Here is a 14,765-nt window from a genome sequence, read left to right as displayed (position 1 = left end):
AGTGTGGCCATCTCCATTCTCCAAGGAAAACTAAGGATGCCGTCATTCTCCAGAGAGTTCTTTTACTTTTAGATAAGGGGACGTATGGGTGTCTGTACACGGATATGCACACAGAGTGCTGGTGCCTGTGGAAGCCAGAAGAGGACGTGAGATCCCTTGGAGCTGAAGTTACTGATGGTTGTGAGCCGTTCAGTGTGCATGTGGGAGCTAAGCTCAGGTCCTCTGCAAGAGCAGTGTGTGCTCTTAGCCTCTGAGCCAGTCCCCAAAGAGCACTTTCTTGTTTCTACTCTACCATGTCACAAAAGCCATCATTAAACAAAAGTTTAGTTTTCAGCTTATCCTATCGAAAACAAGACACCAGCCTATACTTTCTAACTAAATGACACTTTCTACCAACGTGGGCACATCGTTCCTGTGGCTGGGGGCAGGAGACAGGCTCACGTTGCTCACTATCATCATCAGAATGTCCTCTCTCAAGGGCTGACTAACAACTTTGATGTGCAGAACCAAAAGACAACAACTAAGCCGGGCGGTGGTGGCGCATGCCTTTAATCCCAGCACTCGGGAGGCAGAGGCAGGTGGATCTCTGTGAGTTTGAGGCCAGCCTGATCTACAAAGTGAGTCCAGGACAGCCAAGGCTACACAGAAAAACCCTGTCTTGGGGCGGGGGGCGGGGGGGGGGAGAGAGGGGAAACAACAACTAATTTGTTCACATGCTAGCAGCCAAGACCCCAGTAAAGACTCCCAGTGACAGCTGCCTTTCTTCTGGTGTCATCAAGCCTCTGAGGTCGTCAAGTATTTCAAAATTTTAACCCTAAGCCTACTGCCGATTCTTCAATGCAAATCTTTTCTTTTTTTTCTTTTTTGAGACAGGGTTTCTTTGTGCAGCCCTGGCTGTCTTAGAACTTACTCTGTAGACCAGGGTGGCCTCAAACTCACAGAGATCCACCTGCCTCTGCCTCCCAAGCGCTGGGATTAAAGGTTTGTACTACCATGTCCAGCTGCAAATCTTTTTTAAATTATCATTTTATTTGTATAATTATTTTTCGTGTGTGTGTGTGTGTGTGCGTGCGCGCGCGCGCGCGCGCATCTATGCACCACGTGTAGGCCTGGCCAGATGAGGGCATTGGATCCCATGGAACTGGGGTTACGGGTGATTGTGAACCACCATGTATATGGTTAGAATCGAACCTGGGTCCTCTAGAAGAGCAGCCAGTGCTCTCAGCCACTGACGTATCTCTCCAGCTCCTCTTCATGCACACCTTTCAAAAGCGAGTGAGCCATAGTAACTTTCAGCTACACTTATGACCATCTCTTTGGCCCCGCAAACCTCCAAACCACTGCTGGGGACCCAAACCATCACCACCACAGAGAGCATGCTTGCCACAAGCCGGGCATTTGCCTGGGCACCCTCGCTCCCTCTCCAGCTCCAGCAATCTTTCAGAGGCCATGAAGGCAAATGCTTGGAATAAGCTAGAGAACAAATGAAGTCCACCCCTTGCCTTACAGAAGGTGTTGTCCTGGCTATAGGATTAGACCATGTGAAAGTGTACCCTTTGGAAGGGAAAGCAAGGACAAGTCAGTCCATGTACCTCAATCTCAGGAAACCAACCGCTCTGGCTGGCTAGCTGGCAGGCCACTGGAAAGCAGGGACAAAGAGGCACAAGACCTCCTCCAGGACCTCAGGGAATACCACTGACCACAAAGCTTAAGCTCCCACCTCTACCAGTAGGAAATCTCACACATCCTCTATTTCAAAACCCTCACAGGCTTAAAGGCACCAAAACAAATGCAGTGCCTGGTCATAACTGCTTACCCATTCTTGATCCTGACCATGGTGCCACCTACAAGGGTGGCCCCAGATACCCAAGGGTAAGGGAACAGAGACAGCTTCCCCAGGGACAGCCTGGGCTCCTTCCCTGGAGGGAACAGGGACAGCCTCCCCAGGGACAGCCTGGGCTCCTTCCCTGGGAGACCCCACCTGCTAGCCCTGGGAGAGCCTGCTTCCTGTATTCTAAGAGCTCATGAGCTGCGCTCCTAAAAGATGCCTTCCTGTGACAGCTTCCTGTTCACGCCACTCACACATGACACAGTTTCTCACTATGGAACACACACCTACATTTCTAAATGACAATTTTGCTCCTTTAAGGCTCTACAGGTGACAAATGCCCAATAATAAGTTTAAGTCAGCCACAGCCTCTCCCGCCTTGTGTCTGCATGAGCAGAAAAGCAAAACTCCTTTGGATAACGCCAGCCCCACCCTATCTGAGTCTAAGCTGGCTGAGCATGGTGGCTCCTTACCTTGAGACCAAAATGTATCCAAGTATCACGTATCATTGTGAGCACCATCATCCTGTCAGCCACAGTGTACTACCAAACCGACATACCACTACTAACAGCAGAGGCTGCAGTGATGGATGCCTATGGCTACTTCCTGTACTGGAGCATCCAGGAAGTCTCACGATTACAATCAGCAAGTATTTATACCCACTTAAAATACCAAATGAATTTAGATTATATGGGAACTAACCACAGTTTAGAATAAAACCTCTGAGAGGAAAAAAAAAAAAAAGATCAAGTGTAATCTGCTGGCTACTTATTATTATAACAAAGCCTGAAAGAGCCCTAAGCTTAGCAAGTTAGGCTTTTATCCAAGACAAGATCACTGAAGTCACTCTGAAAATGGATAGCTGATTTTGCACAGCAATAAAAGAAACAAAGAATAAAGCTCGAGATACCATTTGACACACATTAATAAGCAAGCCACTTATAAGCTGTAATGCTCAACCCAGTGTAACCCTGGAAGGCTTTATTTTATTTGTTTTGAGACAGAGTCCATGTGGCTCATGCTGGTCTTGATCTTTCTGCCTCCAGCTCCTGACTACTGGCATTGCAGGCCTCACCACTGTGCCTGGCTAAAACATGGCACATGGAGCTGGAGAGACGGTTCAACAGCTAAGAGCCCTGGTTACTCTTGCTAACAACCACCTGTAACTCCAGTCCCAGAGGATCCATTGGCCTCTTCTGTCTTTGCAGGCCAGAATGCATGTGGTGCACAGACATAGGTCAGCCAAACTACTCATACATATAAAATAAAATTAACACAATCGCTCTCCCCCCCCTCCCCTCCCTCTCTTTCTCTTCTTCTCTCTTGCTCTCTCTCTCTTTCTCTCTCTCTCTCACTCTCTCTCTTTCTCTTTGGTTTTTCTCTCTATGTAGCCTTGGCTGTCCTGGAACTCACTCTGTAGACCAGGCTGGCCTTGAACTCACAGAGATCTACCTGCCTCTGCCTCCCAGAGTGCTGGGATTACAGGCATGTGCCACTGCGCCTGGCTTAAATAAATCTCTTTTTCCGTGGGAGGGGCATTAAGGACAGGGTTTCTCTGTGTAGTCTTGGCTGTCCTAGACTCACTTTATAGACCAGGCTGGCCTCGAACTCACAGAGATCCGCCGCCTCTGCCTCTCAAGTGCTGGGATTAAAGGTGTGCACTATCACTGCCCGGCTAATAAATCTCTTTTTAAAAAAACTTCACATAGGGCTGGAGAGATGGCTTAGAAGTTAAGAGCACTGACTGCTCTTCCAGAGGTCCTGAGTTCAATTTCCAGCAAGTACATGGTGGCTCACAACCATCTATAGTGTGATCTGATGCCCTCTTCTGGCGTGTAGGTGTACATGCAAGCAGAGCACTGTATACATAATAATAAATAAATAAATATTTTTTTTAAAAGATTTGACATAATAAAATGAAAAGAATATTTAAAGAATAAAAAAAATGACTGGGCATAAGTGTTGTAACTTGTAATCCTAGAAACTGGGCGTGGGCATCTAAAGCAGGAGCATTAAGAGTTTAAGGCTAGCCTAAGCTACCTGGGGAGATCCTGCCTAAAAAATAATAATGATGAATAAAATGTTTGCTAAAAATCTAAACCTGAAAAATGGAGGCTAGGGAAATGGCTCAGTGGGTAAGATCAGAATCTGAGTGAACTGTGTGCATGTGTGCATGCGTGCATGTGTGTGCAGTGCATATACATGGTGCATGGTATGGGTATATCCATGAGCACCCATGCAAAGTCCAAAGCCCCGTTCCAGTCTCTCTCTCTCTCTGCCTCACTTCCTGAGACAGGGTCTCTCACTAGACCTAAAATGCAGGGCATGGATGCTTATGCCTATAACTCCAGCACTGCCTAGCAGATGGAGAGAGAGGTGGATCTCAATTCAGTAACTCTCTGACCCCAGCCAGCCTAGCCCAAATGACAGGCTGCCAAGCCTAATGACCTAAGTTCAGTCCCCAGGGCCCACGTGCTGAACAGAAAGAACTGACTCTTATAAGTCCTACCCAACACCCAACACACACACACACACACACACACATTAGATAGAATATAATTTTTAAAACTTGACAAGGTTAACTACCATGTGCTCCATAAAGATGATCCCAAATGCACCCCCAGCTCTTGACATCCACCTACTCTTCAAAGCTGCATTTCTCATCAGCCTGAATTCCAAGCCAACGGCTCAACCCCCTTCTCACCCCTTTGTTACCCCATGGCACTTGTCTGGCCAAAATTCAGCATTTTTTTTTAACCCAACCCAGTATCTACTCCAAGCCTATGCCCATGCAGCTGATCACAGCTGGATAAAACAAAAGTTTTGCTTTGAAAGCTGCACCATAATCTTTAATGACACTCCAGGCGCCCCAGCATCAGCCACCTCTTCCTAGTTGGCCTTGGGGTGACTCTTCCTTCTCTACCTCCCTCCCCCCCCCCCCCCCCCCCCCCCCCCCCACAAGCTCCAGTGCCCCTCGCTGGCAGCTGACTGCCTCACTAGAAGACACAATCAGAAGTCTTCTTACAATGAGTCCCCTTCTCCTAATGCAATGGCAAGCCAGTCCTGCATTGTCACTCCAGTCTCATGCCTCTGGCGCACCTCCACTGTTCTCACTACCCGCTTCTGGCACCATTGTCACCGCAGCTCGCAGCTCAGGTTCTGACCTCAGAACTGCTGTCTGGCTTCTCCCACTGAACGACAATGGGTCTCACCCCTGGTGTGTGCACAACTCAGCTCTCAGTTCCTGCCCCTCTCTCCCCCACCCCTGCCCCGACTTTGCAGCTCAGCACATGGCATCAATGGCATCCTCCTCCACCCCACAGCTTCAACCAAAACCCTGGGGCCATCCCTAACACCGCCCCACATCCAATCCATCTGCAAGTCTTTTTCTCTTCCTGTCTGCGTGGTGCCAGGATGGGCCCAGGGCCTGGTGTGTGCCAGCCGAGTGCTGCCCCCACTGAGCAGAGCCCCAACTCTTCAGTCCTGACTATTCCATCTTCAAACTTATGGGAAACCGTCCTGCCCACTCCTGCCCATTTCTCTCCATTTCCACCGCTGCCTCCGCTCTCTAGGCGCTGGCTTAGACTGGTCCAACAGCGTCCAGAAAGCTCGCCTGCTCTGAGCTTGCCCTCTTTCCACCGATCCTCAGCAGAACTGGCACTAGTGATTTTAGAACAAAAGCCAAGTTTCTCTACTTGGATCTTCTACCAGCTGTCCTTCATAGAATCAAGTCCAAATGCCTCACCATGCCAAAGGCCCCAGAGCCCTTTCTCCTGTCTGTGCACTCTAGCACACTGCCCTTCCTGTTCCCGTTGTATGAGGAAATCAGTCCTCTCTCCCTGGAGTGTTCTTTCCATAGATCCTGACATATTAAGCCCGTCAGGTCAATTTGTCTTCCTATGTTCTCTCCCCAGAGAGCTTACCCGATCTTAAAGACTGCCTTTCCCCTCTGGGCTGCTGTAGTTCAGTGGCAGAGCACAAAACATCCTCCACCCCATGTTCAGGGTCCTAGGTTCAAACCCCAGCAGAAAAAAGAAAGGATGTCTTGCCCTTTGCCCTTTACTCAGTGTCCTGCCTGGTTCTGCACGGAGCCCTCTGTCGGCTCAAGCCACACTACCTGTTCTCCAGCTTGTCATTGTCATCTCTCCTCTCTGCTGGGTTGGGAGGTACAGAGCCTAGAGCAATGCCAGCCACAGACAGCGCTTAAAGCATGCAGAGGAGTAATTTACAAGTATTACTTCCATGGTAAAAACAAGATCTGACGGGTGGCTCAGTGGTTAAGAGCACCTGCTGCTCTTCCAAAAGGACCTGAGTTCAATTCCCAGCACCCACATCAGGTGGCTCATAACCACCTATAATTCCAGGTCCAGGCACCTAATGACCTCTTCAGGCCTCCTCTGGCAACCACACTCCCATGCACATACCTCTACACAGATGCCCCTACACGCATAACTTTTTTAAAAGTCTTTTAAGAAAAATAAAAGGGGGGCTAGAGAGATGGCTCAAAGGCTGAGAGCTCTGGATGCTCTTCCAAAGGTCCTGAGTTCAATTCCCAGCAACCACATGGTGGCTCACAACCATCTATCATGAGATCTGGTGCCCTCTTCTGGTGTGCAGGTGTACGTGCAGGCGAAACATTATACATAATAAAAAAATAAATCTTTCTTTTTAAAAATCAAATGGCTTTGAAGACATTTAACAGTACATGCAATCATCATACTGTGAATAAATTAGATTTCTGGAGAAAGAGCAGAACAGGAGAGTAGTCCTAGCTCACAAAGTCCACACCATCTTACTATAATGCTACACTGTTGCTGCAGTTCAAAAGTGGCCTGCCAGGGGTGGTGGCCCACAGTGTAATCTAACACTCAGGAGGCAGAGGCAGGTGGATCTCTATGACTTCCAGGCCAGCCAAGACTGCATAACCCAGACCTTGTCTCAAAAAAAAAAAAAAAAAAAAAAAACCCTAAAACAAAAGGGGTTTTTTTTTTTTGTTTTGTTGTTATTGTTTTTCTGCCTTAGATGAATGAGGTAAGCGAGGCTCGGTCAGCACTACAGCACCACTGACTCACTTTCCAGCGGGAAGCTGCTGTGTCCGGGAGCTAGCCTGGAATTAACCAGGCCTTAGTGTTCTCCTTTCTTCCCTTGTTGTATTCTTATTTATATTTACTTTTATTGTGTGCATGTGTGTGGGTGTGTGCATGCACATGCTATGCTGCAAGTGTGTAGGCCAGGAGACAACTTTAGGGAGTCATTTCTTGTCTTCCAACATGTGGCCCTGAGGTCCAAACTCAGGCCATCAGGCCTAGCAGCCAGTGCTCTAACCTGCTGAGCCGTCTCACCAGCCCACGTTCTGGATTCTTCTTTGAGTCAGAGACCCTCTCACAGCCCAAGCTGACATCACACTGGTGGTCTTCCTGCTATGGTACCCTAAGTGCTAGGACTACAGGTATGCACACCACAGCAGCTGCTATTCCCCCTGAACATAGCAGCAACAGCAGCAAAGCCATTCTGCAAGCACAGGGATTAGAAAGAGCGGCAGGCTATGATGACCTCTGCACACAGGCAGGAATGAGGGCTCAGTGCCACATACTGCACAGCCCTGCTCCGCCAGCTAACGCTCTTTCTCCATTTAGCCCTATCTCCTTCTTTGTCTAATCTCCCTAAAGGCGAGATTCATAAAGTGTTGACTCATAGACCTGCCCTTTTCTGAACAACACCCAACTGAGGGCAAAGCTGGCTCTTCGGAACGTTTCTAATCTGCTGGTGCAAGCTGAATTCCACCCCGGGTCTCTAATGCTCTTCCTGAGATGCTACACACAGTGTGTCCTCACCCTCTCTGCAATGAGCAACGGGGCCCACCGTGTTAGTTACAGGTGTGTTCCGGTTGTGTGCAGGCAAGGACAGCTGGTCACGACACCAGTGCCAGCACAGGCCACTATGCAAGAACAAGTCATAGAGCCCACAGGGAAGCAAGTCCGGGATGTATACTGATGCTGGTTCCCCTTCCTAAAAGCGGAAGAGAAAGGCCTAGGCAGTGTAACATCACAGTGAGTAAATGACACAATTGATCCAAGGTGCCCTGGATCACTTCACTCCTGCCCCAGCTGCAGTAGTGCTGCAGGGTCCATTCAAGGCAAGGCCTGAGGCAACACCACTCTGGTACTTTAAGCCACATGTTCAAGCCCAATAAATTAGCCCAGGCTTAAAGAAGTCAAGCTGTGCACATGTAAGAATTTTAATAAGCTTGGAAAAAGCTACCTGGAGCTATGTACAGCTTACTGTACAGTGAGGTTCCCTGCCACCGGCCACAGAGTGCTAAGCCCCTGACGAGAGCTGTGGAGTACGTGAGGTGGGAACAGAGAGTTGGTTTGGTCCAGGTTTCCTCAGAAGTTGGGGACTTATAGCTGAATGGCTGAAGACAGATGACAGGAAAACAGAACAGGGCAGGTGACTCAGTAGGAGCCGATGGCACTTACCAGGAAAGCATGCCAAGGGTTTCTTCGGTGGGAATCTGCTGCTTGCACACCCTTGCTGAAGCCAGCAAACACTATGATCAATGTCTACGCTGCAATCAACTCCTGTTTGCACTCAGAACCATGCACTCAGACACAATGGGGAGCTAAGCAAACACGGTCTCTGACTTCTAGATGCCAACACCTAACATAAATAAAAACAATAAATCTGTCCAAAGGATTACCAGAGTAACTGAGCAAACATGAGCTCGTCAAAAGCATTTACCTCACACAGACGCAGTGGGGTAACCATGAATGCTAAGTCATGGGAGATGACTCTCTGAACAGGGTGGGGCACAAATGGAACAGTTACCTGTGGCAGTTGAGTCTCCGGGGGGAGGTCAGAGTTTGAGGAAATAGCCAAGGGCTGGGTACCAGGCTAGGAGGGGGCGGGAAGTGGGGGAGGGTTTATAGGTTAAAAACACAACTATTTAAGTGCATTGAAAAAGTAGAGAAAGCAAGCAAGTTACATTTCTCACCTGGCTTTACCCATGCACCCTTTTAGTACACAGAAAAACACTCATATCCTCATTTCGTGTTATTTAAAATTTAGAAAGGACTAAATATCTTACCCAACCCCAAATCAAAGCTATAGCAGCTTCAATATTCGTCCATTCTCTCTCTCTGTCTCTTTCTCTCTGCATGAGTGCCTGCGTGTCTGCGTGTGTGTCGTCCAGGCTAACCTTGAATTCAGAATCCTGTCTCAGTTTCCCAAGTGCTGCGATTACGAACATACAGCAGCACACAGTGCTGATTGTCTAAGTAACACAGAGTTGGCCCTTGCCCAGGGCTACACCAGCCCAGGCCGGCAGGGACAGTCGCTGTCCCTGACCTCATAAGGAAGAGAAGGTATGGGTCCAAGTCCACATGAGACCAGATAAACAGTAGTCTCAGAAACAGTAACAGGAAAGGCGACCAAAACAGAACCTGGTACATCAGTAATTCGCAGGGATTACCTGGTTAAAATTTTTGAAGGAGAACTCTTTGTAGATAGCATCTCTCTCACTTAATTCCGACCATCCTGCTGCTTTCAAGACAGAAAGAAGTTGTTTCCTCTCCTCTGCTGTCAACCACTGCGCATCTGAAGACTAGGAAGAAAGCATATTTCCTGTCTGAAAGGGTAGGCATTTATTTGAACTCTTTCCATAAACTTATACCTCTTGAGGAAGAGATACAGGAAAGCAAAGTCTCAAGGGAAGCAAATTCTAGCCATCTCGAATTCCTTTATTCTCAAAGGATAGGCAAACTCGGGGCTGTACAGGAGAGGGTGGCTGCTGTCCTGTCTCCCTACTCTGAGTCCTGCCACAGCAGCTCTGGTTTATTACAGAAACAACTAAGACTGCCACTGCCATTGGCCTTCCTAGATGCTACAGAATCCCAGGATGTGCACACAAGGCAAAACAACCCTCTAAGGAAGCTGATGGTGAGGCTCTAACTCCCGGCCCAATGCTCTTTGGATAGACTCCTCAGCAATTCCTGTCTCTGTACTTCCTGTCTCCTCACTTCCTGTCTCTGCACTTCCTGTCTCCTCACTTCCTGTCTCTGCACTTCCTGTCTCCTCACTTCCTGTCTCTGCAGGTGACTCTCATGGTGAGCTACTTAGGACATTGTGGTGGTTTGAACAGGAATGGTTCATACACTCAAGGGTTTGAATGCAAGTGACACTACTAGGAAATATGGCCTTGTTGGAGAAAGTGTGTCACTGTGGGGGCGGGCTCTGAGGTCTCATACACTTAAGCTACATCCAGTTGGCTCATAGTCTCCTGCTGCTGCCTTCAGATCAAGATACAGAATTTACGGACACAGTGGTACACACCTGTAAACCCAGCCTGAGCAGAAGCCCCAGTCAAAAACTGTCCTTTATAAGAGTTGCCATGGTCATGGTATCTCTTCACAGCAATAAAACCTAACTAAGACAGATATCTATTCCTTTCATATATAATGAAAACCCTTATGTAGAGTGGGAACCAAGTGTACCCACCATGAAATTTTGTGTAACAACTTCTGGGGTCCATAGTCCCTCTACTATAGGCAAAAAAAGAAAGTCCTTGCCTTGCTAATAAGAGCATCAGTAGGGGCTGGAGAGATGGCTCAGCGGTTAAGAGCACTGACTGCTCCTCCAGAGGCTCTGAGTTCAATTCCCAGCCATCACATGCTGGCTCACAACCATCTATAATGTGATCTGATGCCCTCTTCTGGCCTGCAGGGGTACAGCACTGTCTACATAATAAATAAATCTTTTTAAAAATTTTTTTAGTTAAAAAAAAAAAAAAAGAGCATCAGTAAAACAAATTCCTTCAAGGGTCGCCGGACCACCCAGAGCAGCCACAGTACCTGTCCGCACTGTCCACTCATTCTGTTTTCCAGGTGGCAGCCACAACTCAGCCCTTTGCCATTCAACCTGTGCCTTTCTTTGCTAACTAAAAATATTAAACACCGCCGGGTATGGTGGCGCACGTCTTTAATCCCAGCACTTGGGAGGCAGAGGCAGGCAGATAGCTGTGAGTTCAAGGCCAGCCTGGTCTACAAAGAGAATCCAGGACAGCCAAGGCTACACAGAGAAACCCTGTCTTGAAAAACTTAAATATTAAATGCCAAGGACACACTACTGTAAACTATGAACACAGCTGATCATTCCAGCTTAAGCACCTATGGCCACCTCCTTGCAGGGACCCCCCCCACCCCCCGCCAAAGACTGAGCTTATGCTGAAGGCCTGGGGTAGAGGACGGAGCTCCATGCTCCAGAGTCTGTACAGAAGCTACAACTCACTCCTACTTCTGAACTCCTCCAACTTTTTGTCACAGACATTAATACAGTTAAGAAGGCACACACACTGTACCTTTTGACAGCTTGTCCTATGAAAAGGAAAAAAAAAAAGTTATGATCCTGTTTTCTAGTTTATACTCCCTAGCATAGCAGCTACTCTCTCCCACTACAAAAGAAGGGAATAAGTGTTTTTAATGTTAAGAATAGCCAGGCAGCCGGCGCAGTGGTGCACTCCTGTAATCCCAGCACTCTGGGAGGCAGAGGCAGGCAGATCTCTGAGAGTTTGCAGGGAACATGTAAAACAAAGAGGAGAAAGTACAGGAAAAGAACATCTGTTGGTAGTGAGAAGTGAAACAGTGTGCTCGCTATGATAACAAATGACATAAATTGTCCACCTGAACATAACGGTGACCATAATGTAAAATGAGTGACATAACCCGATACCTCATCGGCTAAGAGGGTGCGACTTCTCCCAACATCGATAATGTGCATAAGCTGAGTACAAGGCCACTTCAGGCTGGCTGTGATGTTTACCAACTAAGACCACGCCACTGTGCTGATCAAGTTGGACACATGTCCCCAAGTCCAAAGACCGGTCAGAGACCAGACCAGATCAGACCAGGGCCCAGACCTAAAGAAGGAAGCCCTCTGTGGACCACTCAGCACACGGGGACCAGGCTACAGCTGCACTCAGCAGACTAGGCGAGGTAGTGGGGTGTCCGAGTGAAGTGGGAGGAGTGTCTCCTTGAGGTTCTTCCTTCCCTCGACTTGCGACAGAGTTCGAGGCCAGCCTGGTCTACAAAGTGAGTCCAGGACAGCCAAGGCTACACAGAGAAACCCTGTCTCGAAAAAAACTAAAAAAAAAAAAAAAAAAAAAAAAAAAAAGAATAGCCAGGCATGTTGGTTTATGCCTTTAATCCAAGCACTCAGGGGAAAGAGGCAGGTGAACCTCTGAGTTCAAGGCCAGCCTGGTTTATAAAGTGAGTCCAGGACAGCCAAAGCTACACAGAGAAACCTTATCAAGAAAAAAAGCAAAAATAAATAAATAAAATAAAATAGCCTTTCAGGCTGGAGGGATGGGTCAGTGGTTAAGAGCGTCACCTGCTCTTCCAAAGGTCCTGAGTTCAATTCCCAGGAACCACATGGTGGTTCACAACCCTCTGTAATGTGATCTGATGCCCTCTTCTGGTCTACAGGTGTACATGCAGGGAGAACACTGTATCCACAATAATGATAAATAAATCTTTTTTTTTTTTTTTTAAGAGATCTTTCACCGAACATAGTGGCGCACACCTTAATCCCAGCACTTGGGAGGCAGAGGCAGGCGGATCCCTGTGTGTTTAAAGCCAGCCTGGTCTACATCCTCATTGTAAGACTGAAGGAAAGACAGAGGGAGGGGGGAGGGAGGCAGGGCTGGAGTGGGAGAGATTATGTTGAATGTGATGGTGCCCAACAGAGACTCTGGCATGTGGCAGCCATTCAAATCAAATGTGTTTACTCAGACATCACAGTTGTATAGGCTGGACAGCACTCTAGGCAGGAGTGTGCCTTGAGACACCTAGGTGACAGCAGTCAAGCTGTGTAGGATTTTTAGCTATGCAACATGCTTTGTATTAAAGTTTCACATCTAGGGTGGGAGCATACACCTATGTTCTCAGCACTTGAAGTAGAAGCAGGGTGTGCCTCGAGTTCAAGGATAGCCTCAACTACATGAAACCTACCTCATTAAAACCAACACAAAATAAAACTTCATTCTTTCTTTTGTTGGAAGAAAGCAAACAAGCGGGGAAGGGAGCACAGGAGAATGTGTTCGATGTATCTGAACACACATATGCACCTTTATGAAAGATCATTTTCACTGATTTTAAAATGTTAACCAAATTCAATGGCTGGTCCTGAATTATACCAGAAAAAAATTTTTCTCGAGAGTCCTTAGTCAAAAACAAATAACGTTATCAGCATAATTTTCTGACTTCAACAATTTTACTATGTAATAGAAAAAGAGCTACGTTTTAGGAAATTCATTATAGAAATTTTACAGGAAAATAAATTACGTCTATGAGTTATTCATAAAAATTTTTTTCTCAAATGGGCTCTAATGAGCTAGCTCCTGGAAATGCAATGGTGAGCTTCATGCTACATTTTCCACTAGATGGAGCTGCCTGTTAAAACTTTCCTTACCTCCACTCCCCACCACCGCACCCCCTCGGACGGTCACTCCCAGCTGACTCCACCTTAATCCTCCTACCTCAGCCTCCCTGGATACAGGAGTTACAGGACCACAACGCACGGCTAAAATATTAATATCTGAAGTAAGAAAACTAAATGTCCTCTTTAGAAGTTGTGAAAATATTCGATGTGCCGGTGAAAAACAGAAAGAGGCTGGGGGGGGGGGGCGCAAAGTAATTTACTAATTTTCCTAAAACTCACGACCAAGACTACAGGCTAGCCACATGGGCGGGGGGCGGGGGGGGGAATGTCACCTCCCCGGGACCACCACCACCCCACCCCACCCCCGCAGCACACAGAATAGCCATTTAGGTTTTTGTTTTGTTTTACACGAGATTGTTTCCGGTGAGCAAGCTCATAGACTACGGCAGGGGTGTTTTGTTTACAGGCAGGGGCCACTACCTAGCCCCGGCTGGCCTCGAACCCACACACACAAGCTCCAGCCTCTGCCTCCCCAGAGCGGGGCTAAGCCTAGCGTGGGAGCTGCGGGTCTGCGCGCGCCGCCGCACCCACCCAGCCGAAGGCCCGGTCCCCGGCACTGGCCGCACTTACCATGGCCGCCCGGCTCGCGCCCCGGCCACGCAGCACCGCGAACCAGCGTAGGGCGCCACGCGCTCCTACGGCCGCCGCCATGGCTCCGGGCTGCCCGGCGAGCTGCCTGACGCGGCCCAGGCACCGAAGGCCCCCGGAGTGGAAGGCCGGCCTAGGGGCTCACAGGTAACTCGCTGCAGACTGAGCTCCCTCGGCGTGGCGAGCAACCCGGGGGCGCTGGCGGCGTGCGTGGGGCCACCCCCGCCCGTGCTCAGTGCTCAAAGCCTGGGGCTGCCATGGCTTCCGAGCTGAGCTCTCCCTGCACCTTGACTGTGACATGTGCACAGGTGCACCACCCCATCCCCGAGGGACCCGAGGATGGGCTGGAACTAAAGAAATTGCCTCTCTGGCATTGAGATGTATTCTTTTATATGCCATAAGTGTATATATTGATCTGTATTCTTTTGCCATTTTTTTTCTTGCGATGGAATTGACAACAAAATTCACTCTTTAAAAACCTGGGGTAGGGGCTGGAGAGATGGCTCAGAGGTTAAGAGCACCACCTGCTCTTCCAAAGGTCCTGAGTTCAATTCCCAGAAACCACATGGTGGCTTACAACCACCTGTAATGAGATCTGGTGCCTTCTTGTGGTGGGCAGGCACACGTGTGGGCAGAATACCATTTAAATAATAAATAAATATTTTTTTAAAAAGTTAAAAACCTGGGGTATAGAGGTACCCGGTGGTGCATGCCTATAATCCAAGCACTCAGGGAGGCAGAAGCAGGTGGATCTGAGTTCGAATCCAGCCTGGTCTACAAAGGGAGTCCCGGACAGCCAAGGCTACAAGAGAAACCCTGTCTCAAAAAATCAAAATAATAATAATAATAACAATAA

At 48.3% G+C, this 14,765-nt stretch overlaps 1 protein-coding gene across 2 annotated transcripts in view; it reads right to left on the bottom strand.

The window, feature by feature from the left end:
• Pcbd2 (pterin-4 alpha-carbinolamine dehydratase 2) overlaps positions 1-14,037 on the bottom strand; it is a 53,634-nt gene extending 39,597 nt beyond the window's left edge. The window contains exons 1-2 of one of the 2 annotated variants that reach the window (XM_051172364.1): positions 13,892-14,037; positions 9,300-9,431 (exon numbers count right to left, since the gene is read on the bottom strand). In XM_051172364.1, the coding sequence (XP_051028321.1) occupies positions 9,300-9,431; positions 13,892-13,972 (213 nt within the window). In that variant the 5' untranslated portion in view covers positions 13,973-14,037. The remainder of the gene's footprint in view (positions 1-9,299; positions 9,432-13,891) is intronic. The other variant, XM_051172372.1, reaches the window with a different exon arrangement.
• Positions 14,038-14,765: the final 728 nt, after the last annotated feature.

This window comes from Acomys russatus, chromosome 3, assembly GCF_903995435.1.
Source record: "Acomys russatus chromosome 3, mAcoRus1.1, whole genome shotgun sequence".
NCBI lineage: Eukaryota > Metazoa > Chordata > Mammalia > Rodentia > Muridae > Acomys > Acomys russatus.
Note: the sequence above shows the minus strand (reverse complement) of the source record. Positions and strands in the feature narration are given on the sequence as shown.